The following is a 23,227-nucleotide window of genomic DNA, read 5'->3' as shown; positions in this document are numbered from 1 at the left end:
CTCTCTCTGCCTGCCTCTCTGCCTACTTGTGATCTCTCCCTCTTTCTGTCAAATAAATAAATAAAATCTTTTTTAAAATAAATAAATAAATAAATAAAAATGCAGACTAAGACCTTTTTGAAATACTATTTACATCCACTATATTTACTGGACAACTTAATCTGACAATACCAAGAATTGATAAGGATAGAGAATTTTAAAAAATATATAAACCGCTAGTGGGAATGTACATCATTAACAGTCTCTGAAAAACAATTTGGCATTACCTTGTAAAGTGAATATTCATTTTCCCTAAGACTCAGCAATTCTGTTCCACCTAGTAATAGTCCATTCCCGTAGTACTTTTCAAACCCTGAGTCAACACTCATTTTTGAGTTCTGTAATCCATTTACTGAGAGTCACAATTAGCATTTCTTTTTTCTTTTTTAAGTTTTTTTTTTTAAGATTTTATTTATTTATTTGACAGAGAGAGATCACAAGTAGGCAGAGAGGCCAGGCTGAGAGAGAGAGAGAGGAGGAGGAAGTAGGCTCCTTGCCAAGCAGAGAGCCCAATGCGGGACTCGATCCCAGGACCCTGAGATCATGACCTGAGCCAAAGGCAGCGGCTTAACCCACTGAGCCACCCAGGTGCCCCTTTTTTTAAGTTTTTAAAAATTTATTTGACAGACATAAATCACAAGTAGGCAGAGAGGGAAGCAGAGAGAGAGAGGGGAAAGCAGGCTCCCCATTGAACAGAGAGCCCGATGCGGGGCTTGATTCCGGGACCCTGGGATCATAACCTGAGCCGAAGGCAGAGGATTTAAACCACTGAGCCACCCAGGCAACACCCACTAAGCCACCCAGGTGCCCTACAATTAGCATTTCTTAAGCACTGAAGAAATGACTATTTTATTATTTTGTGAAACTTTTGTTTTATATACATGAGTGTGTTTACTGGTTGAAGACACCAATTGCATTTCTCTCTCAAAGTCTATAAAAAAAAACAAAATTATGATAGTAACAAAACTTGGAAGCAAACCAAGTGGCCAGTAAAAATGTAAATTTGTAGTGTATTCATACAAGGCAATTCTATAAAGCAATGAAAATGAATTCAGGAGACTTACAAACATCTCAAGTGAAAAAAGACCACAAAGACTGACATTTTTATAAAGCTCCTAAACAAGTAAACTGAACAATATGTTGTTGAGGGATACACACATGGGAAAGGATTAATAAGGACAAATTAGTATACACAGAATAATAAAATTGGGAACACATTTGTCAAGTGGATGAAAAGGGAAAGAAAAGTGTAGATGCAATAGTATTGGTGCTCTAGTTCTTACATGCATCCATGGATATTCATTTTATTAACATGCAATATAATTTAAATTACTAAATATATTATCATGTATAGTTATAGAATTTCTATATGTATAAAAATATTCCTTCCTAAAAGTGTACATCCTCATCTTGCACTGTAGTGAGTCAACATTCCCAAACAGAAACGTTTTCCTGAAAAACAGGTTGAGAAGTTAAAGACAAGGGGGAAAATGCTTGTCAGCATGCCAAAGGTCAACATGTATCATTTCATGTAAGCATACCTTACTTTCAAGCAGTTTCCTGAGTCCAGGGCATGGAGTAGGGAAAGATAACAGCTAGATTACTACCTTAAGCGTGACAATTAACTGTGTGTTTTCCTTCCTTCCATATATGCATGTATATATACAGCAAATCATTAAACTTTGTCAGTGATGCATATATCCAATGTAGCCACACCCCAACCAAGTCAGTAAAAGGCTGATATCCTTATGGGCCTATTAGTAACTTCCACCTAACGACTATGGGAAGAGTAATTAATCCGAGCCATCCCACTCAAATTATTAAATTTAGAATTGGAACACACTTTCATTGCTTTCTTTGGGACAGCTTATCCAAACTCCTCGTGAAGTGGAAAGCAACTCATTCGTTTCGAGATGTGACTCACAAGAAACAACAGAATACCATTTGAAAGGGAAAGGAAGAGACAGGAAGGAAAACGGAAAAGAAATCCCCTTGGAGAAAGGGATTGTGAAAGCTGAAAAATGGAAAATTTCCACACTAAGAATTCCAGAATAATATGCAAGATCGGGGGGGGGGGGCTTTCAATGGCTCTTTTCTGTGTAATAACAATAAGGAAATTCAGCTCATGAAATCCATACATTAAAAAAAGACAATAACCAAAAGCATTCGACTTCAGCAAAACCCACTGCAAAGATGGCGGCCGAACGAAGCCCCTTCTCCTCCTGCGGCCAAAGGTTCTCGCCTCACATTTCCCACAAGCCCCTCCGCAAGGCCCCACTCGCCAAAACTGGGAGGGCTGGTCTCTCAGCACTGCGCACGCGCCGCACCACGTCACGTGCCCTCCCAGGGCTCAGCGGAGCTGGCAGGAGGGGTCTTGCCAGCTTCCGCCGCCGCGTCGCTTCGGGCCTCGAACGGCGGGTTCGCGCTGCCGCCGCCGCCGAGGGACAGCCCGGGGTCGCTGGGCCGAGCGAGGGGCGCGCGGCGGCGCGGCCATGGGACTGCGCCAACCCCGGTGACAGCAGGGAGCCGAGCGGCCCAGGCCCTGAGCGCGTCTACTCCGGGGGGCCTCGCCCTCTTGCTTGCAGGGCCGGGGCTCCTGCTGCCGTTGCTGGCGCTGCTGCTGGCGGCGGCGGCGGCCAGGATCATGTCGGGCCGCCGCTGCGCCGGCGGGGGCGCGGCCTGCGCGGGCGCGGCGGCCGAGGCGGTGGAGCCAGCCGCTCGCGAGCTCTTCGAGGCGTGCCGCAACGGGGACGTGGAGCGAGTCAAGAGGCTAGTGACCCCCGAGAAGGTGAACAGCCGCGACACGGCAGGCAGGAAATCCACCCCACTGCACTTTGCCGCAGGTAACCCAACCGATGCCGCCTCGCTTCGCCCTACACCCCTCCTGCCCACCGTGGCTCTCAGGCCTGAAACCAAAGGCTGCGCTCCTCTGGCCCCGGCTTTTCCCCCTTAGGACTTCGGTACTAGTCCTCTCGTTCTCATCGATTGGGGACCAAGGCGACGACATGGGGCTAGAGGGCGAACGTGCCGCACTCAGTGGATTTTTTTTTTTTGCTTTGTTTTGTATCAACAATACCTGTACCAACTTCCGGTTTTGCCACTCTAGGAGCCTTCCCTACACAAGAAAGGGTAGGGGACGCGGTAGACCCTGTGATTTGAAAGGCCAGTTATCTCCAAAATTTATCGTTCTTGCAAGTTCCACTAGAATTCTTATCAATCCTTTGGGTTAAGGTTCTAGAGGTCTTTGTAAAATACAAGGGTGTAATTTAGGAGGAGTAGCTTAATTGGCCATTGACACGTTAGTGTTAATGGGTTTGTCAGGGTAGCCAGTCATTAGCAAGTTTCTGGGGAGGCTAGAACTGGGAGTAATCAAGTTTGGGTGAACTGACTTTGAGGGGGGTGGGGTGCGGGCGGGTCGTGGCTGCCACATACACAAGTTGGAGTGGAAAGTGGTAGAATGAGATGAAGAGATGGTGGAGGTACTTTAGCTGGGATCTAGAATTGAAGTTGGGACGCATCTCGCCTCTTTCTGAGATTTAGATCGTTTGAATTACTTTTTCTTTAATATTTACTATGTTGATTTTATGATATAAAGGTATTAAGTTTAACTGAAGAATTTAAAAGTACTAGGGGTTCTCAGTTTATTTTTGTTTCTCAGTTTATTTCCATAAATCATTTATGCCTTTCACTTGGAGAAAAGATCATGACTGTATCCTCAGGTGAGCTATGCATGATTGAAAATGGGAGTAGGTTCTCATACTTAGGATATTCTTGGTTTTTTATTTTGTGTTACATGCCTGGTTAAAATAATTTTTTAAAAAACAGTATGTAAAGGGTTCCCTTCTTTTGTAGTTGGCATGATGAGCAGAGAAAGAGTGTAAGAAAAATTCCCATGTTCACAGACATTGCTTTTACTTAAGTTATTTGCTTTAACTCGTCCCTGTTTTAAAACATAAATACTACTAGAGAATATGCTTTCTTTATCAGTTCCAACTTTGTTGGGTTCCTATTTGGAGAGCCTTTTAGGAGGAAGATTGGGTGGGAGAACTAGAAACAGCCTGTGGGCAGCAGAAAGAGAAAGGAGAAAGACACTCAAGTCAGATCTCACTTGCTTGCCACTTTGCCTAAAATTTTAGTGGTCAGTGCTATCTTTTCTCAGCTAATTTGAATTGCCCTGTTTGGCCATGTAGTCAACATTTAAACAACTAATTTGGCAAATTGTCGTAACCAACTGATAAGTAATCCAAAGGGTAGTGTTACTTAGATTCTGTTCACTTGATCTGTGGGATAAAAATAGCCAAGCAAGATCTTAGTAGCTACCTTTCAAGAATTTGATGTATTAATGAGTTCATATCTGAAAATAGTAATATTTAGAGGTTATGGGATTAGCTTCTTATTGACCTTGTTCCTCCTCCACCATCCCACCCTCAGTTCTTTCCCAACATTTCAAAGTACTTTTTTACATAAGATTTCATATGGCTTTGACTGAAATGGAAAATTTGTTTTAGGAATCAATGTGTCTCAATATTTACCCAGGTGATCTGGTGCAGGTTATACAACTGAGAATTTAAGGTGTAAAAGGAAAGTAATAGAAGTTGCTAATGGTGTACATTAAACCGGAGCATTAAAACCCCTGCATCTAAACCCAGTCATATAAGAAACTTTTAAAAAATTAGCTTTGTAAATTCAATCTGAGTTAGTAATTAATGAGAGAACCTAGTTTAACTTTTAAATAAATGTATCCAGCTATGTTTTCTCTTACATGAGGAGAATACATTTTATAATCTCTTACAGACCTTGAGCTGTCATGTTGGTGTACATATAAACATGCCATTGGAAGCTCAGTGTAGGTGTGGGGACTGTGGAACTGCTTGAGCAAGCAGTTCTTGTGTTTGTACATTGTAGGGTAAGCCGGCTTTTTTTCTCTTTTTTAACCAATTAAAGTTTGGAGGTTTTACAGGGGGAGGGGACATGTTTTTGTCTTTGTTTTGATTTCCAAGCAATGGGAATGAGATTTATGCAGACTAAGGAAATGAATCGTGATCGAACAGTTTAGAAAAATTTTGGATTGTCTTATTATCTAAAATATTTAGTTAAATTAAATATTTAGTTAAATAAATTAATTTAATTAAATCAATTAAATAAATAAATCAAATATTTAGTTAAATTAAGAGAGTAGTCACTTGCTCCCAATAGGCAGTTAATTCCCAGGGAATGGAGTTCTTCTCTTAATGAAAAATAATAAACATAAATAGGAACTTTTTTTCTGGTGGGTACTTTTTACTATTAAACTAGATTGCATTTCTTCTAGATAAATTATTTAAGAAGCCGTTTATTTTTGGTCTTTTTTAAAATTTATTTATTTTAGGGGCTCGTGGGTGGCTCAGTGGGTTAAAGCCTCTGCCTTTGGCTCACGTCATGATCCCAGGGTACTGGGATCGAGCCCCGCATTGGGTTCTCTGCTCGGCAGGGAGCCTGCTTTCCTCCTCTCTCTCTGCCTACCTCTCTGCCTACTTGTGATTTCTGTCTGTCAAATAAATAAATAAAATCTTTTTAAAAAAATACTTATTTTAGAGTGAGAGAGCTCAGTGTAGGGGGATGCAGAGGGAGAGGGAGAGAAAGAATCGCAAGCAGACTCTGTGCTGAGCTTGGATCCCAATGTGGGGGCTCAATCTCAAGATCCTGAGATCGTGACCTGAGCCAAAATCAAAAGTTGAACACTTTAACGGACTGAGCCACCCAGGCATCCCTTCAGAAGCCATTTCTTATGAGAAAAAATTGTTTCTTCTTCAATCCCCTACCACACACAGAGGATATGAATGATTTTTTTTTTTAATAAATCACAAAACTTGTTGAGGCAAGTTGATGGATAGGGAAGCTGCAAGTCTAATTTTGCCAACAGCAATACCATCTGAAATTCTTGACAGTAAAATCCCCTAGAAAACAGCAGATTACAGTAAAGGAGATTGGTTCTCTGAATTTATTTCTGAAAAACAAAGAAGAGAGACAAAACCTTTGGAAGAACGTCATGTTGTCTGTCAGAGCCAAAGAAGGAAATATATAGCATTCTCTAGAACCTTAGAATAGGATTGGGGGTGGTGATAGAATTCCGTGGCTTCAGTCTTTGCGGCGTGCAGAGAGGTATCATTCAGTGGAGAAATAGGTAAAACACTTTTTAGGTTTAAGGAATTCACATATAGAGATGATGGAAAAAGATGTGGTACATATTTATATGTTATTAGAGAATGTCCAGTTGAAAAGAGCTTGCATTATAGAGCTCTAGCTAAACAAGGTAACAGTTGTATTTATATGCTATTCAGATATCTACGTTGGACTAAGATTGATTTCCAGTTATTATATTCAGTTGTGTAAGTTGCATGTAAGAGTGTTTCGGGAGGGTTGGTGTCTTTTTTTGTTTTTGTTTTAAAGATTTATTTATTTGAGGGGCGCCTGGGTGGCTCAGTGGGTTAAGCCGCTGCCTTCGGCTCAGGTCCTGGTCTCAGGGTCCTGGGATCGAGTCCCGCATCGGGCTCTCTGCTCAGCGGGGAGCCTGCTTCCCTCTGTCTCTCTCTGCCTGCCTCTCCATCTACTTGTGATTTCTCTCTGTCAAATAAATAAATAAATAAAATCTTTAAAAAAAAAAAATAATAAAAAAAAATAAAGATTTATTTATTTGAGAGAGAGATGGAAAGTGTGCTTTGGGGGGAGGGGCAACAGGGGAGAGGGAGAGAATCTCAAGCAAACTCTGCACCAAGTGCGGGGCTTAATCCCACGACCCTACACTGAAATGAAGAGTCCAGCCACTCAACTGGCTAAGCCACCCAGGCCCACAGGTTTGGTATTTTATTCAGAGGAGGGAAGTGAAATTAGAACATAAGGAATTTATTATAAAAGCAACAGATAAAACTAGAGTCACGGGGCGCCTGGGTGGCTCAGTGGGTTAAAGCCTCTGCCTTCAGCTCAGGTCATGATCCCAGGATCCTGGGATCGAGCCCCATGTCGGGCTCTCTGCTCCGCAGGGAGCCTGCTTCCTCCTCTCTCTCTCTCTGCCTGCCTCTCTGCCTACTTGTGATTTCTCTCTCTCTGTCAAATAAATAAAAATCTTTAAAAAAAAAAAAAAACTAGAGTCACCTTAGAGATGAAAGAAAACTAAGGTTATACAATGCTATTGTCTTCACATACGTAGAAGACAAGTAAAAAAGTGAAAGGGATATTGGATATGAGTTGTGTGGCTTGGGCAGTCAAAACCAAGGCCAGTAGGTGAAAGATCACAAGGAGTCAGACCTCCTTTAATAATCTGTTTGATTGTGAAATTGGCTGGAAGTGTCCAGTGGTTGGATTGGCATCTTTCAGAGATGTTGTAGAAAGAGTGGGCAGTTAGACCAAATGGTCAGAATCTGAACTAGTATAGAAAAGTGGAATGTTTACCCCAGATGAATGTTTTAACAAGTCAGCTACCAAAGATATAATAGCCTTTGTGATTGCCATTCATATCCTTTCCCAAAATGGTGCTAAGACCTCCAAAAACATCTCAATAGCTTTTCCTACTTTTGGCTGTAGGCCAGTGCTATAATTCTACGAGATGCACAAAATGGATCCATATTCCTTACCTAGGACTAGGATTATATATTATTTCCAGGATTTGTTTTTGTTGTGGGAAATGATTAAATCCCACATCAGTTAAAAAATACATATATATCAAGTAAAGACCAGTTTGTTTAAGAATTTAGAATATTTCTTAACTTACCAGATCTCCCAGTATATTACCAACACTTGAGCTACACTTCTTTCTTCAGATCTTGTGGGACTTAGAGATTTACTTCAATAATAACTAGTTTGGAGTATTTGTTTCAGTACTCTTCACTCAGATTGTCAGGATTTGATAACCCAGAGGCCATGACATTATTTTCCAGATTTCTCCTATATCTGTCCCAAGTTGCACTGAGCAAAACCTTGTTATTTATATTCCTCATTCTAAAGAAATATATACGGAGGATAACTTTCCTGAATCTTGGTAAACTAAACAGTAAATGAGAGGTTTAAAATAGCATCCCTCAGAAAAAACTGTTAAGAGTCCTGGCTATATAAGTCAAAGCTGTTCTCAATTACACATTCCCAACTCCCAGACCACCTCCTTCTCTGCCTCATAGTGTTTTGACATTTTCTGTTTCTGCACTTTTCCTTCTGACAAAGCCCTGTGTGACACCAGCCTGGACATCACTATCATTTCATATTGGACATTTTATATCAGGGGCCTATCCCACATTTGGACTGTAAAAAAAGGGGAGGTGGTGGCCTTCAGTGAAACTCTCTGAGAGTCTAAATTGGTTTTTCTGTTGTGACTTCCCCTGCTCTTTGGAAGCCATTCAGATTAAATCCTGTTTTAGTATAGTAGCAAAATAAGATGTTAACAATAGTCATGGTTAGCGATAGTCCTGAAACTGATGGCAACGACATAGTAGTGAAATTTGACAAAAAAATTGAATAGACTCCTTAATGGTCACATATTAGCAACTGCAAAGTTTTGTGAGGGTCATTTGATTACTCCTCCAACAATGTACTAAGCAGATGTTTATCAAGTCCTGCTATATGCCAGCTACTGGCCTTGGCCAGTGAATAGAAATGAACAGGACATAATACCTACCATTAAGTGACACAGTTTATTGATCAGCAGATTTATTTTCCAAATACACCTGTTTTGTTTTCCTGTCAGTGCTTTTTAGTGAATTCAGACTCAGTGTATGATTTCATCAGTATTTTCAAACATAGAGCAGTATTTGAAGATGAGTTCTGTTCCATAATTATAAAATAGACCGCAGTGTATGCTGAGTAGCCATGACTACTAACTTTAGGCTTCTAATACCTTTGTAAAGAGATCCTTAGGATTTAGAGATTGGCATTAACTCTAAGGCCTTCTCATGTTTTACCTGGCCAGTGAGAACATGATCAGAATATATCCTGCAAAGCTTTTTTTTTTAAAGAGTACTTACCAGAAGACTTTGAACTGTTCTTGACACTAAAGAATGAGGATTTCATCAAGGATTATCCCTCAGATTTTGAGAAATATCTTAAATCTAAAGTTTTTGGGTGCCTGGGTGGCTCACTCGGTTAAGTTTCTGCCTTCAGCTCATGTCAGGGTCCTGAGATCGGGCCCCACATTGGGCTCCTTGTTCAGCAACGAGTCTCCTCCCTCTTGTGCTCTCTTTTCACTCTCTCTCTCTCAAATAAATAAAATCTTTTTTAAAAAATCTAAAGCTTTTGCCAAACTTCCAACAATAAAAGATTTTAAAATTTGAAATAGCTACCTGCTGACCCCCTCTAAATAATTATTTTCATGCAGAGAAGTGGCTTCAGACCTTCAAGAGCTCCGACTCTTCATCTCTTTCAGGATAGCAACATGACCTCTCCTCACATACTGTAGTCTTTTTATAGTGCAACTTTAAAAACATGCCATATTGGGCGCCTGGATGGCTGTTTGGTTAAGTGACCACCTTCGCTCAGGTCATGATCCTGGAGTCCCAGGATTGAGTCCCACATTGGGCTCCCTGCTTAGTGGGAGTCTGCTTCTCCCTTTGACCCTCCCCCTTCTCATGCTCTCTCTTGCTCTTTCTCTCTCAAATAAATAAATAAAATAAAATAAAAGTGCCAATTTCAAGGATGCCTGGGTTGTTCAGTCTGCCTTTGGCTCAGATCGTGATCTTGGGGTTCTGAAATTGAGTCCCCTATCAGGCTCCCTGCTCAGGGAGCCCCTGTTTCTTCCTCTGCCCCTCCCCTTGCTCGTTTCTTCCTCTGCCCCTCCCCTTGCTCGTTCTCTCTCTCTCTCTCTCTCTTTCGGTCTCTCAAATAAATAAAATCTTTAAAAAATAATAATTTGTTGGGGGGCATGCCTGGGTGGCTCAGTGGGTTAACCCTCTGCCTTCGGCTCGGGTCATGATCTCAGGGTCCTAGGATTGAGCCCCAAGTCGGGCTCTCTGCTCACTGGGGAGCCTGCTTCCCCCTTTCTTTCTGCCTGCCTCTCTGTCTACTTGTGATCTTTGTCAAATAAGATAAAATCTTTAAAAAAAATTTTTTAATAAATTAATTAAATAATAAAAAGATACTGGTTTCTGCTGTCAGTCTTCACACAGGTTTCAGTGACCTTGATGGCTAGGAAATCCTTTTGATACAAAGTTATTGAATTAGTCAGAAAGAGTGTATAGTGAGGGATGACTGCAGTAAGTAGTGAGAAATGCAAAGAAAAAGGGAAGAGCAGTCCAAGCAGAAAGGCAGCATGTAACGTTGGCATGCTTGATAAACTGAAAGAAAGCTGGATCATATTTGGAAACTGAAGAGTAGTATGAAATGAAGTTAGAGAAGTAGATAAGAGCTAGTTCATGCAGCAGGTCTTGTAGGACACAGTAAGAGTGATTGAATTTTATTCTGTGAGTATCACTGGGAAGCCAGTGAACTATTTTAAAGAAATACTATATTATTGATAATATAATGTTAATATATTGGCACATATTATATTATGGTTTAACTAATGTAAATAATAATGGTGACTGTTTTTGGTGGGGGGCTTGGGGGGGGGTTGTTTTTTGTTTGGCTTTTTTGTCTTTTATGTGGGCTCCACACCCAGCCTGGATGCAGCCTGGGGCCTGAACTCAAATCAAGAGCTCAGCTGAGATCAAAAGTCAGACTCTTAACCAACTGAGCCACCCAGACACTCCATGATGGTTGTTTTTAAAAGGTCACTGGGGGGCCAGTGGCTCAGTGGTTAAAGCCTTTGCTTTAAGCTCAGGTCAGGATCCCAGGGTCCTGGGATCAAGCCCCACAGAGGGCTCTCTGCTCGGCGGGGAGCCTGCTTCCCCCTCTCTCCCTACCTGCCTCTGACTACTTGTGATCTCTGTCAAATAAAAAATAAAATTTTTAAAAATACATAAAAAAGTAAATAAATGAAATAAAAATAAAAGGTCACTGGGGGGGCACCTGGGTGGCTCAGTGGGTTAAAACCTCTGCGTTCAGCTCAGGTCATGATCCCAGGGTCCTGGGATAGAGCCCCGCATTGGGCTCTTTGCTCAGCGGGGAACCTGCTTCCACCTCTCTCCCTACCTTCCTCTCTGCCTACTTGTGATCTCTGTCAAATAAATAAATTAAATATTTAACAAATAAATAAATAAAAGGTCACTGGGGACAAAAGTGGTGAGGCCCAATTAGATTGTTGAAATAGTTCAAGCTGGAGACAGTAGTGGTTGGGTCTAGAGCAAGGGTCATTGGAAATGAAGAAAAGTTTGGGAACATGTTGAGTTTGAAATGGCTTTGAAATATCCAGGTGGAGATATGTCTAGTAAACTGTCTGGAATTCAGGTGAAAGGTCTAGCTAGATTGGCGATTTAAATTCGGAAGCTGTATATCTAAATGGTACTTAATGCCATAGGAGTAGATGAGATCATCTAAGAAGGGAAAAATGGATAAAGAACTGAGTCCAGAGGAATGCAAACATTTAGAAATTAGGTGGAGGAGGCAAGATGGCCTTGGGTAGATAGGACTGCCCAGACTTGAACTCCTCTTCTGCCACAGACCTATTTTGTCTGCAGCCTTCCCATCTAAGCTGATGCCAGCTCCACCCCTTTACCTCAGTCCAAAAACTTTAATGTCATCCATGACTCCTCTCATGCTCACCTTTTCAGCCCTACTACCTTCAGAGTATCCAGGATCTGCCACTAGTTATTCTGACAATTGCCACCAGATTCTTGGAGTGGTCCTTGAACCTATGTATCTGGCCCTCATTACTTCTAACCTCATTTCCTACTTTGCTCCTGCTTTCTCACTCAGCTTCAGTCACTCTGGCCATACTGTTGGCAGGAAGGCTAACCACCTGTCTTTCAAGTCTTCGACCAAATGTTACCATTCCAACAACACCTGTGATGACCTCCCTGTTCAACTTTATAACCCACCTCTGTACACACACCGTGATCTCTCCTCTGCTCTTTATCCTGTGACCTTCTAGCTTTTTTTTTTTTTTTTCATTTATTGCTCATTTACCCCCATCAAAGGCAGGGATTTGGTCTCTTGTTCACTAGCATGTCCCAGACACCAAAAAAAAAGTGTCGGGTCATGTAGTAGATACTCTCTGATTTGTTAAATGGATGAGATAGGAAAACCAGGAGTGTGTGATGAAATGGAAATTTTGGAGAGGGTGTTTCAGCAAGGAAGGGAGTACTTAGTTGCCAAATGTTGTTGAGGGGTATGATCAAATGAAGACACACATATAGCCCTTGAATTTGGCAACATAGAGATTTCAAATGACCTTGATGAAAGCAGTTACAAAGAAGCAGAAGCCAGATTGGATTTGGAAGAAGTGTGAATAGAGAGAATTGGTGACAGCCTTTAGGGATTTGATTATGCAAGGGAGCAGAGAAATGGAAATTTGAGTTTAGGGAGGATATTTTTCATAAAATAGAAGATGTAGAACACATTTACATACTATCAAGAATCATCTAGTAGAAAGGGAGAGGTTGTTGGGAGTGGGGAGGGAACAGAGACCTTGAGAAGGTAAGAAGGGACTAAAGTACAAGATGAAAAGTGATGGGTCTTTGATAGAAGTACACTTCTTTCAACAAAACGGATAGAAAACTAGTGCTTTGTAGCCAGCCTCATTTATTTTCATGCATGGCTTGAAATGTCATCCTGATGCTCATAGCTCTAGCTCCTGAGTTCAAGATCTGCAGAACCTTCTACTTGGTATTTGATCCACAAACATCTCACTAAGCATTTCCAAAACTAAATCATCTTAACTCACAAAAGCTGTTTTGTTTCTCAGAGATCTGATAGTCACCCCATTCCTTCTCTGTCCTCAAGTTAAAGAAGTCACCAGATGCTATCAGTTTTCTCTTTTTAGTTACTTCTGGCAATATTGTGTACAGTAGCAAAAAAGGTAGTAACTACCCATGAGAAAGGAACTACAGATCTTCTACTGATGATGGTTTGATTATGATTATATGATTTTACAGTGGTATGCATTCAGATTTTGAATTTTGATCTTTTCCTGGGGTGGCACTACGCGGTACGATACTCATGAGGCTGGGCAGGGGCATTGAGCTGTAGCTCCAGTCAGCTGTGCAGTCATGAGGGTGAACAGCCAGTTCACTTAAAACCATTCTGTACAATCGTTATGTTACTCTTTTTCTGTTTAGTATCCAGTAAATTGCAGGAGATACCCAACACTATATTACAATGTAGGATTTGGGTGAAATTATTTAGCCCAATTGTAGACTAATATATAAGTGTTCTGAGCCCATTTAAAGTGGGCTAGGCTAAGCTGTGATTGATGTTTAGTAGGTCAGATGTATTAAATGTATTTTTGACTTAAGAGTATTTTAATTTTAATGGGTTTATTAGGCTATAAACCCATCAGAAGTTGAGGAAGATCTATAGTTAAATTATGATACTTCCAACAAATAAAATAGGTACTGATAGGAGTTGGTTTCTGGGATATTACTAGATTTTTTTTTTTTTTTTTTTTGTAAAGAAAGATTCAGAACAGTGTTTTTTTTTTTTTAAGATTTTATATATTTATTTGACAGACACAGATCACAAGTAGAGAGTCAGGCAGAGAGAGAGAGGGAGAAGCAGGCTCCCCACTGAGCAGAGAGCCCGATGTGGGGCTCGATCCCAGAACCCTGGGATCATGACCCAAGCCGAAGGCAGAGGCTTTAACCCACTGAGCCACCCAGGTGCCACTTTATTGTTGTTCTTAAACATTACTAGGTATTTGTTTGTCCTTCAGTAATGACTTAAAATATATAGCAGTATTTTTCATACTATTTCTAAGAGATGCCTCAGTAATACAGGGATAATTTCCTTTGGGTCTTTGTGAGGGCTTTTGAAGAAGGAGGATTCAAGCTGAATTGTGTTGTTACACTGAATTCAGTTAAGTTGCAACTCTGTGAGTGCCAGTTACATACCAGGAATTGGGTGTTTTTTCAGTGATCACTGTATATATTAGAATTTTACAAGATTTCATTAGGAATTGTTAGCTCAAAAAGATAAACACACACACCTGTTCATTGCAGTGTCATTTACAATAGTCAAGACCTAAAGCAGCCTAAGTGTCAATTGATGGATGAAGGAAAAGTGGTATATGTATATATTTATAATAGAATATTATTTAACCGTAAGAGTGAAATATTGCCATTTGTGACATGGATTGACCTTGAGTATGTTATGCTAAGTAAAAGAAAGAAGTACTGTATGATTTCACTTGTATGTGGAATCTTACTAAACAAAACAAAAGAACCCAAGTTCACAGAACAGATTGGTGGTTGCCAGAAGTAGGAGATGAGTAGAAGAAGGGAGGGAGAAGTAGGAGAAGTAGGGTGGGTACATGAGTACAGGTGGTCCAAAGATACAAGTTTCCATTACAAAAAATATATAATGTAGAGTATGGTGACTATAGTTAATCACATATATTTGAAAGTTGCTGAGAGTAGATCTTAAGAGTTCTCATCACAAGAAAATTTGTAATTAGGTGTGTCGGTGGATGTTAACTAGACTTATTGTGATCATTTGACAATGTATATAAATACTGAATTATTATATTACATGCCTGAAACTAATATGCTTTATTTAAGTTTATATCTCAAATTTTTTTAAGGACAGAAAATGATTCATTAAAATCTGCCTGAAAACAGTTTTGAAAACACTATTCTCGGGGCGCCCAAGTGGCTCAGTTGGTTAAGCGGCTGCCTTCAGCTCGGGTCATGATTCCAGGGTCCTGGGATCGAGCCCCACATCAGGCTCCCTGCTCAGCAGAGAGCCTGCTTCTCTCTCTCCCCCTCTTCCTGATGCTCTGCTTACTTGTCCTCTCTCTCTAACTCTCTGTCAAATAAAAAAATAAAATGTTTATTTAAAAAATCACTATTCTCTATTACTCCATAGGACAAAATCCAGATGCTGCCTTAGCATGGCATATAAAAGGTTCTTCCTCACCTGGCATCTGCCTAATTGGCATTCTGTATCCTATTAGGAATGATTTGCTCTTTTATGCTTCTATGCACTTTTTGGTCTTCTATGTACTTTGGTCTCTACTGCTTGGACTGCAGTGCTCTTCCCTTATTCTAATCCTTCCCCTCATCTTGCCTTGCCCCATTCTCCTAATGACCCCTTAATTTTTCTGTATCCCATCAGCTCAGATGTCCTTGCTGGAATCTCCTTAGGTAGTCCTTCTTATTCTCTGCTTTCCCCCAATTTGGGTATTTCTGTCTTTGGACTCTGTAGCATTTTATATGTGCCTCTGTATGGCAGTCATAATGTATTGAAATTCTAAGCTCTTTTTGTTTCTCCCTGTCTTAAATTGTGAGCTCTTTGAGAATAAGGAGAATCAGAGATACAAAGATACTCATCTTTGTGACATGGAGCCTAGCGGTATTAAAACCAAACATAGTGGGTTCCTGGGTGCCTCAGTGGGTTGAGCCTCTGCCATATCTCAGGGTCCTGGGATTGAGCCCTGCATCGGATGATCTGCTCAGCAGGGAGTCTGCTTCTCCCTCTGTCTGCCTGCCTCTCTGCCTACATGTGATCTCCCTATGTTAAATAAATAAATAAATAAATAAATGTCTTTTTAAATAAATAAAACAAAACATAGAATCCAGGTAATCTTTACAGCCATCTAATTCTTCCATCGGCTGCAACTTGGCCAGCCCCAGGCATACACCTTAAAAGCATTCTACTGCTGCTTTCTCATTCAGCTCACATTCTGGTCTTAGAAGAACCATTTTCAGCCTTGGTGGTTTGAAGAATACTGGGATGAACCGGGGCAAATAATACATTATATGTTAATAAAAATAATTTTCAAAATATCCTCATCAAATAAAAAAGAATATTGGGGTGAAACTTTAGATGAGTGAGAAGGGCTTTCTCTCAGCACACATGTATCTGCTTTAACATATGCCTGAAATTCTTTTCATTTCATTTTTTTAGCTGTAGAAAAGTTTTAAGTGCTTTTATGCGGGAACGAGAATGGTAAGAGATTGGAATTCATTTGGTACTAAAGCTGTAAACCAGTAAAAATGAGTTGTAGGACTTTTTCTGTTGTTTGATATGGGAGCACTTAGAGCAGAACTGTGGTACATGGTTTTCCAAAGGAGGCCTCCTACCTAGAAAGAAGTTGCTTGTGTGGTGCATGTGACAAATTAGGGGCTCCTTTGAAGACACCTTTGATGTCACACCTTTCCCAAGGATCACTTTTATCTTCAATGCATAGACACATACAAACTGTAAGCAGAATTCCTTGTTGCTATCTCTTAGTCCTCCAATTTAGTGGAACCATTTTATGAGATAGATTTGGGTAAGGGATTCTATAGCAAGAGTTACATGCTTAGGACATCTGAAAATGTATGCACTTTAAATATGCAGAACTCTGTATTTGCTATTAGAAATGCTAGTCTAGAGTGGAAAACATTTGAACATTGAGCTTTCAGTCACCTATTTCATAAACCATTCTCTGAAACATGAGGTTCTCTGAACATGAGGTTTGGGGTGTTGACCCCCTGTGCAGTCAGAAATCTGCATATAACTTCTGACTACCCAAAATTTAACCACAAACACCCTACTGTTGACCATAGAAGTCTTACTGATAACATAAACAGTCGAGTAACACATATTTTGTATATTATATGTCCTGTATACTGTATTCTTACAATAATAATGAAGAAAAAAACATATTTACAGTACTGTAAAAAATCTGCTTATAAGTGGATCTGTGCAGTTCACACCCATGTTGTTCGAGGATCAGCTGTATTGCCTAAACTGTTAGGCCCTTGGCTTTCTCATTAAGATTAGTTAGTGATATATTCCAGATCTTCTTTCCATCAGTTATTTTTTGAATTGTTGAATCTTTTGTTATTCTTCATCCAGAGACATTTTAGCATAGCTAGTACTTATCATTACTAAGTGATATATTTTCTTTGGCAAACTTAAATGTGGATAATTTGCTTTCTTCTAGGTTTTGGGCGGAAAGATGTAGTTGAATATTTGCTTCAGAATGGTGCAAATGTCCAAGCACGTGATGATGGAGGGCTTATTCCTCTTCATAACGCATGTTCTTTTGGTCATGCTGAAGTAGTCAGTCTCCTTTTGCGACACGGTGCAGATCCAAATGCTCGTGATAATTGGAATTATACCCCCCTCCATGAAGCTGCAATTAAAGGAAAGATTGATGTTTGCATTGGTAAGACTATTTACTTTCTGAATCTTCCTGAAACAGTTTGTAACTATTCAGAGTCTAAATTGAATTCATTTGTTAATATGATCAAATTCTGCCAGGCTGAATTTAAATACTAAAGAACATTTTGTGATTTAACCTAACCATTATTTACTGAGTGTCTGTTTTTATATGGTATTAAACTTAAGTTCTTTAAAGAAGAGAATACAAAATTCCTGTTCTCATTTAGATTCTCCTGGGAGAATAAGACACATGAAAAACCAGGTAAAGTCATGGTAGAAGTGAACAGGAATTGTTAGAGGGAACTGAGTATTGTGACTTGGTTAGAGTCAGGTTGCTCCTTCCTGGAGTCTTTCCAGGAAGTAATGGGAGAAAGATTGAAAAAGGTAGATAGACTTCTATCTTTGAATAGAGCTTTGAATTCCAGGTTAGGGAACTTGTTCTTGTTATGTAGGTAGTGTGGAATCATTGAAGACTTTTAAGGAAACAGTCTCATGAAGTGTACTTATTTTCAGAAGAATGATCTGAAGGGGGTTAGGTTGAATAGAAGGCATCAGAGAGACCAGCTGGGAAGCTGTAGAATAACCCAGATGACAAATGATGAGGGCATGAAGTAGGGTTGTTGTAGAATAAAAATGGCAGGATAAGTACAGAAATATTTGAAGGACAAATTATCAGTCATTTAGAATGCTTTAACAAATGATAGAGGATTTGCCTGACAGGCTGATCACAAAATTATCATTGAAAAGGTTACTTATTTGAGAGTTTTCGTTAATCTGGTATTAACTTTTCTGAGCCTTCCAGTCAGGGATTTTGGACTCTGCTTACCTTAGCTCTGTTTCCTGATGCAAAACAGGGCCAGTTGAAATGTTGGAGACAGATAGAAAACCAACTCTGTGTACTAGGAAAAGCCCAGGTGCTCTAAGCTGGACTGACTGTTCTCCCTTCATCACAAAGCCCCAAATCACTATTTATACTGGTTAGGTTAGTTCAAGTTAGGTCATTTATAAAGATACAAAACACATTACCCAGTAATCTCTGCCCAGTTCTCCTCTCCTGTGTGTTATCTAAGTTGCTACTCTCTCTGCTCATAGTCCTTTTCTAGTTCCTGAGTCTCAGAGATACAAATAATCAGCTTTAATAATGTAGGGTTTTCCAAATACAGTTATAGGTCTCCACTGTCCAGTATGGTAGCTGAGGACTTGTAATATGGCTGATTTGAGTTTAGATACACTTTTTACATACCAGTTTTCAGAGATTGACTTTGGAAAAACAGCAATGCAAAAGTCTCAATTTTACATTGATCACAGTATAAATAAAATACTGAAATGGTACTTTGAGTATTGGGTTAAATAAAATGTGTTTAAAATAATTTAACCTGTTTCTTTTTATTTTTTTTTTTTAATGTGGCTACTAGAAAATTCTAAATTACATGTGTGACTTGATTTTATTTCTATTGGCCAGCATTGTTACAGGGAGTAGTAGAGTGGAATGAATATAACTGTGTCAAAGAATGGGAGGTAGCTCCCCTTTCTGCATGTGTTTGCCTGTCTTTCCTCAGCACCTTACTTATAGAGTGTGCTAGAATATCTTTATATGACAAATAACAACACAGTATAGCACGAGCCTTTTTTGTGTATGTTCTAGGATGTGATGAAATGGTTTTGATTTGGGGTTTATTAACCCTACAGAGGGCATTTTTTTCTTTTTTAAAGAATTTATCCATGTGATTTTATTTTTCTTTTCTAATTCCACAGATCCCTATTCCTGGACTATACATAGCTTTAGAAATTCCATTTTGTTACGATAGGACAGTCTACCATGAGCAGTCCATTCATTTGGAATTAGAGAACAAGCTTTCAAGCAAATTAGCCTTTTATTTATACTCTTATCTGTCCTTAGTCACAAAGCAAAGGAAACCGGACATTGAGCTTAGGGGACATTTATTTAATGTATCTTATACATTAAATAATGCAATATTTTATACAGTCTTATCTTTAAAATAGAACATTTAGCATGCCATCAGGATATGGAAGGTCTTTAAATAACTCAAAGACTTCGGACCAGAATTTTGAGAACATCTGATTGTCATGATTACCATTTTGAAAGGTAGTGTCGCTGTGTTGTTGCAGTGCTCTTACAGCATGGAGCTGAGCCAACCATCCGGAATACAGATGGAAGGACAGCATTAGATTTAGCAGACCCGTCTGCCAAAGCAGTGCTGACCGGTAAGTCTATGTACTCCCTTTGGGTATTCTGGGAAGAGTATAAAGAATTGAGCCTCCTAGGTAGATGGTCTGTTTCCTCCAGTTAATGACTTTAATTAGATTTTCAAAATACTGTCAGTTCAGTTGATAATCTTTTCTACATCTGGATAATTGGTGTTTGATTATTACCTAAGAAAAGTAAAAGCTTGTCTTTTTTCTTTTTAAATTGGTGTTTAAATTTGTGCTTCCTGTTGTATTTCGTTCCGGGGTAATAGATAATTGCGTGTTACTATCACGTATTCAGGACAGGTTTTAAATGTCCCTGACTTTTCCAAGCAAAAATAAACAATTGGGGCTACATCAAAATAAAACGCCTTTGCACAGAGAAGGAAACAGTCAACAAAACTAAAAGGCACCTTACAGAATGGGAAAAGATATTTGTAAATAACATCTCTAATAAAGGATTAATATCCAAAATATATAAAGAACTTAGAAAAATCAACACCCAAAAAACAAATAATCCAATTAAGAATGGGCAGAAGAGGGGTGCCTGGGTGGCTCAGTGGGTTAAGCCGCTGCCTTTGGCTCAGGTCATGATCTCAGGGTCCTGGGATCGAGTCCCACATCGGGCTCTCTGCTCAGCGGGGAGCCTGCTTCCCTCTCTCTCTCTCTCTCTGCCTGCCTCTCCATCTACTTGTGATTTCTCTCTGTCAAATAAATAAATAAAATCTTTAAAAAAAAAAAAAAAAAAAAAAAGAATGGGCAGAGACATGCATAGACATTTCTCCAAAAAGATAGACAGTTGGCCAGTAGACACATGAAAAGATGCTCAATGTTGGGGCACCTGAGTGGCTCAGTCAGTTAGCCTCCAACTCCTGATTTCAGTTCAGGTTATGGTCTCAGGGTCATGAGATCAAGCCCTGCATCAGGCTCCATGCCCAGGATGGATTCTGTCTCTGTCTTTCCCTCTGCCCCTCCCCACCCCACTCCTGTGCACACAAACGCACACATTCTCTCTCTTAAAAAAAAAAATACTCAACATCATTTACAGCTGTCAGAATGGCTAAAAATCAACAACGTAAGAAACAATAGGTGTTGGTGGGGATGGAGAGAAAAAGGAACCCTTGTGCACTGTTGGTGGGAATGCAAATTGGTGCAGGCACTATGGAAAACAACATGGAGTTTCCTTAAAAAGTTAAAAATAGAACTACCCAAGCGATCCAGCAATTACACTACTGGGTGCTACTCAAAAAATACAGAAACACTCAGAGGGACACATGCACCCTGATGTTTATAGCAGCATTATTTACAAGAGCCAAGGTATAGAGGCAGCCCAAGTATCCATCCATAGATAAATGGATAAAAAAGATGTGGTGTATATACAGAATGGACTATTACTCAGCCATAAAACAGAATGAATTCTTGCCATTTGCAACAACATGGATGGGGCTAGAGTATAATGCTAAGTGAAATAAGTCAGAGAAAGACAAGTACCATGTGATTTCACTCTTGTAAAGAATTTAAGAAACAACAAAAAAAATAAGCAGAGAGAAATAAAGGGGAAACCAAGAAATAGACTCTTTTTTTTTTTTTTAAGATTTTATTTCTTTATTTGACAGAGATCACAAGTAGGCAGAGGGGCAGGCAGAGAGAAGGAAGCAGGCTCCCTACCGAGCAGAGAGCCCAACGCAGGGCTCGATCCCAGGACCCTGGGATCATGACCCGAGCCGAAGGCAGAGGCTTTAACCCACTAAGCCACCCAGGTGCCCCAAGAAATAGACTCTTAACTAAAGAAGAGACCTATGGTTACCAACGGGAAGGCGGGTGGGAGGATGGGTGGAACAGGTGATGCGGATTAAGGAGTGCACTTGTGATGAGCACCTGGTGATTAAAATAAAAACTTAAAAAAAATGAAATAGCTTAAAATATTTGAAATCTCAGAAATTAATTTTATTGACCAGTTTATAATTTTATAAACCAGGTTTATGAAACATCTCCTTTTGAAATCAGAGAATTTGTATTTGCAAGCTGGAACTGCCTAAAAATGCTACTTTTCTAGACATTGAAGTTGTTCTGATAAAAAAATTTTTGTAATGTATATGGTTTTATGATAAGATTCTATATAGGCTGTCAGTTTTTAAGAAGTAAGATATTAAAAAAAAAAGTAAGATATTTTAAAATCTAAAAAAATTAAATAAATGTCCCTGACTTTTCCAGGTAACATGTTTTACCCCCTTTATATGCATTTTTTTAATGTACCCTTTTTCTTTTTTCTTTCTTTCTTTTTTTTTTTTTTTTTTTTTAAAGAAAACCTTTCAAAAAGCTCTGTTGTCTTTTCTAAAGCAGAGGATTCTGGTCATACCAATTTCAGTACCTTGAAGAATGTCAGTTACTATTTTCTCTTAACATATTCATGTCTTTGGAACCTTTTAACATGTATAAGGCTTAGTCTCTAGATTCATTTTATTCTATTTTCTTTTAAATATTTTACTTATTTATTTGACAGAGACACAGAGGGGGAACACAAGCAGGGGGAGTGGGAGAAGGAGAAGCAGGCTTCCGGCCTAGCAGGGAGCCCAATATGGGACCTAAACCTAGGATGCTGGAATCATGATCTGAGCTGAAGGCAGATGCTTAACTGATCTACCCAGGCACCCTAGGTTCATTTTAAACTGTCAAGCTTTTTTGAGTGGTAGTATCCATTTCACATGGATACTTCATCAGAGTGTTTCCTCTTGAAAAACTCTGCCATATTATTTTCTGGATTCTTAACCTGTGTGAGCACCATTAGAATCACATCTGATCTAATAGTCAAGAGCCTGAGGGGTTCTGCTATGAGCTCGTGTGCTTGGACTTCGTGATACTTCTTCCGGTATTACCAGCAAAATTTAGTCCAGTACCCCAAAGAGGCTCTAGAAAAGCAAGCTGTTACTGTAACGATCACTTCCATTTCCCCCTTCACTTTTCCATGCTATTGCCTGCTTTTCTCTTTTTAAAAAATCTTGGGGCTCATATACACAATGGAATACTATGCAGCCATCAAAAGAAATGAAATCTTGCCATTTGCGACAACATGGATGGAACTAGAGCGTATCATGCTTAACGAAATAAGTCAAGCAGAGAAAGACAACTATCATATGATCTCCCTGATATGAGGAAGTGGTGATGCAACATGGGGGCTTAAGTGGGTAGGAGAAGAATCAATGAAACAAGATGGGATTGGGAGGGAGACAAACCATAAGTGACTCTTAATCTCACAAAACGAACTGAGGGTTGCTGGGGGGAGGGGGTTTGGGAGAAGGGGGTGGGATTATGGACATTGGGGAGGGTATGTGCTTTGGTGAGTGCTGTGAAGTGTGTAAACCTGGTGATTCACAGACCTGTACCCCTGGGGATAAAAATACATGTTTATAAAAAATAAAAAATTTAAAAAAAAAAAATCTTGGGACTCAAAGAATCCTTGCATTAGCAGTCAGTATATATTTTTATTGTGAACATCAGTTTGTATTTTATTTCAGCAAATCAATACACTTCCGTTATATTAAATTATGTTAATTTAAGTTGTATTTATTTTAGAGTTTTGTTTGTATGCATTTGTAAGTAGGGAAGCTATAGGCATAAAGAATTTATATTTGAGGGGCCTGGGTGGCTCAGTGGGTTAAAGCCTCTGCGTTCAGCTCAGGTCATGGACCTTGGGTTCTGGCATAGAGCCTCGCATCAGGCCCTCTGCTCAGCAGGGAGCCTGCTTCCCCCTCTCTCTCTGCCTGCCTCTCTGCCT

At 39.7% G+C, this 23,227-nt stretch overlaps 1 protein-coding gene across 2 annotated transcripts in view; it reads left to right on the top strand.

Moving 5' to 3' along the window:
- Positions 1 to 2,411: 2,411 nt before the first annotated feature.
- TNKS2 (tankyrase 2) overlaps positions 2,412 to 23,227 on the top strand; it is a 69,223-nt gene continuing 48,407 nt past the window's right edge. Inside the window, exons 1-3 of one of the 2 annotated variants that reach the window (XR_009352530.1) lie at positions 2,412 to 2,882; positions 17,024 to 17,248; positions 19,375 to 19,470. Coding sequence is in view for 1 of the 2 variants with exons in the window: in XM_059169469.1 (XP_059025452.1) it covers positions 2,684 to 2,882; positions 17,024 to 17,248; positions 19,375 to 19,470 (520 nt within the window). In the remaining variant the exon portion in view is untranslated. The remainder of the gene's footprint in view (positions 2,883 to 17,023; positions 17,249 to 19,374; positions 19,471 to 23,227) is intronic. The other variant, XM_059169469.1, reaches the window with a different exon arrangement.

This window comes from Mustela lutreola, chromosome 4, assembly GCF_030435805.1.
Source record: "Mustela lutreola isolate mMusLut2 chromosome 4, mMusLut2.pri, whole genome shotgun sequence".
In the NCBI taxonomy this organism is placed as follows: Eukaryota; Metazoa; Chordata; class Mammalia; order Carnivora; family Mustelidae; genus Mustela; species Mustela lutreola.
The sequence above is the reverse complement of the archived record's forward strand: the minus strand, read 5'-3'. Positions and strand labels throughout refer to the sequence as shown.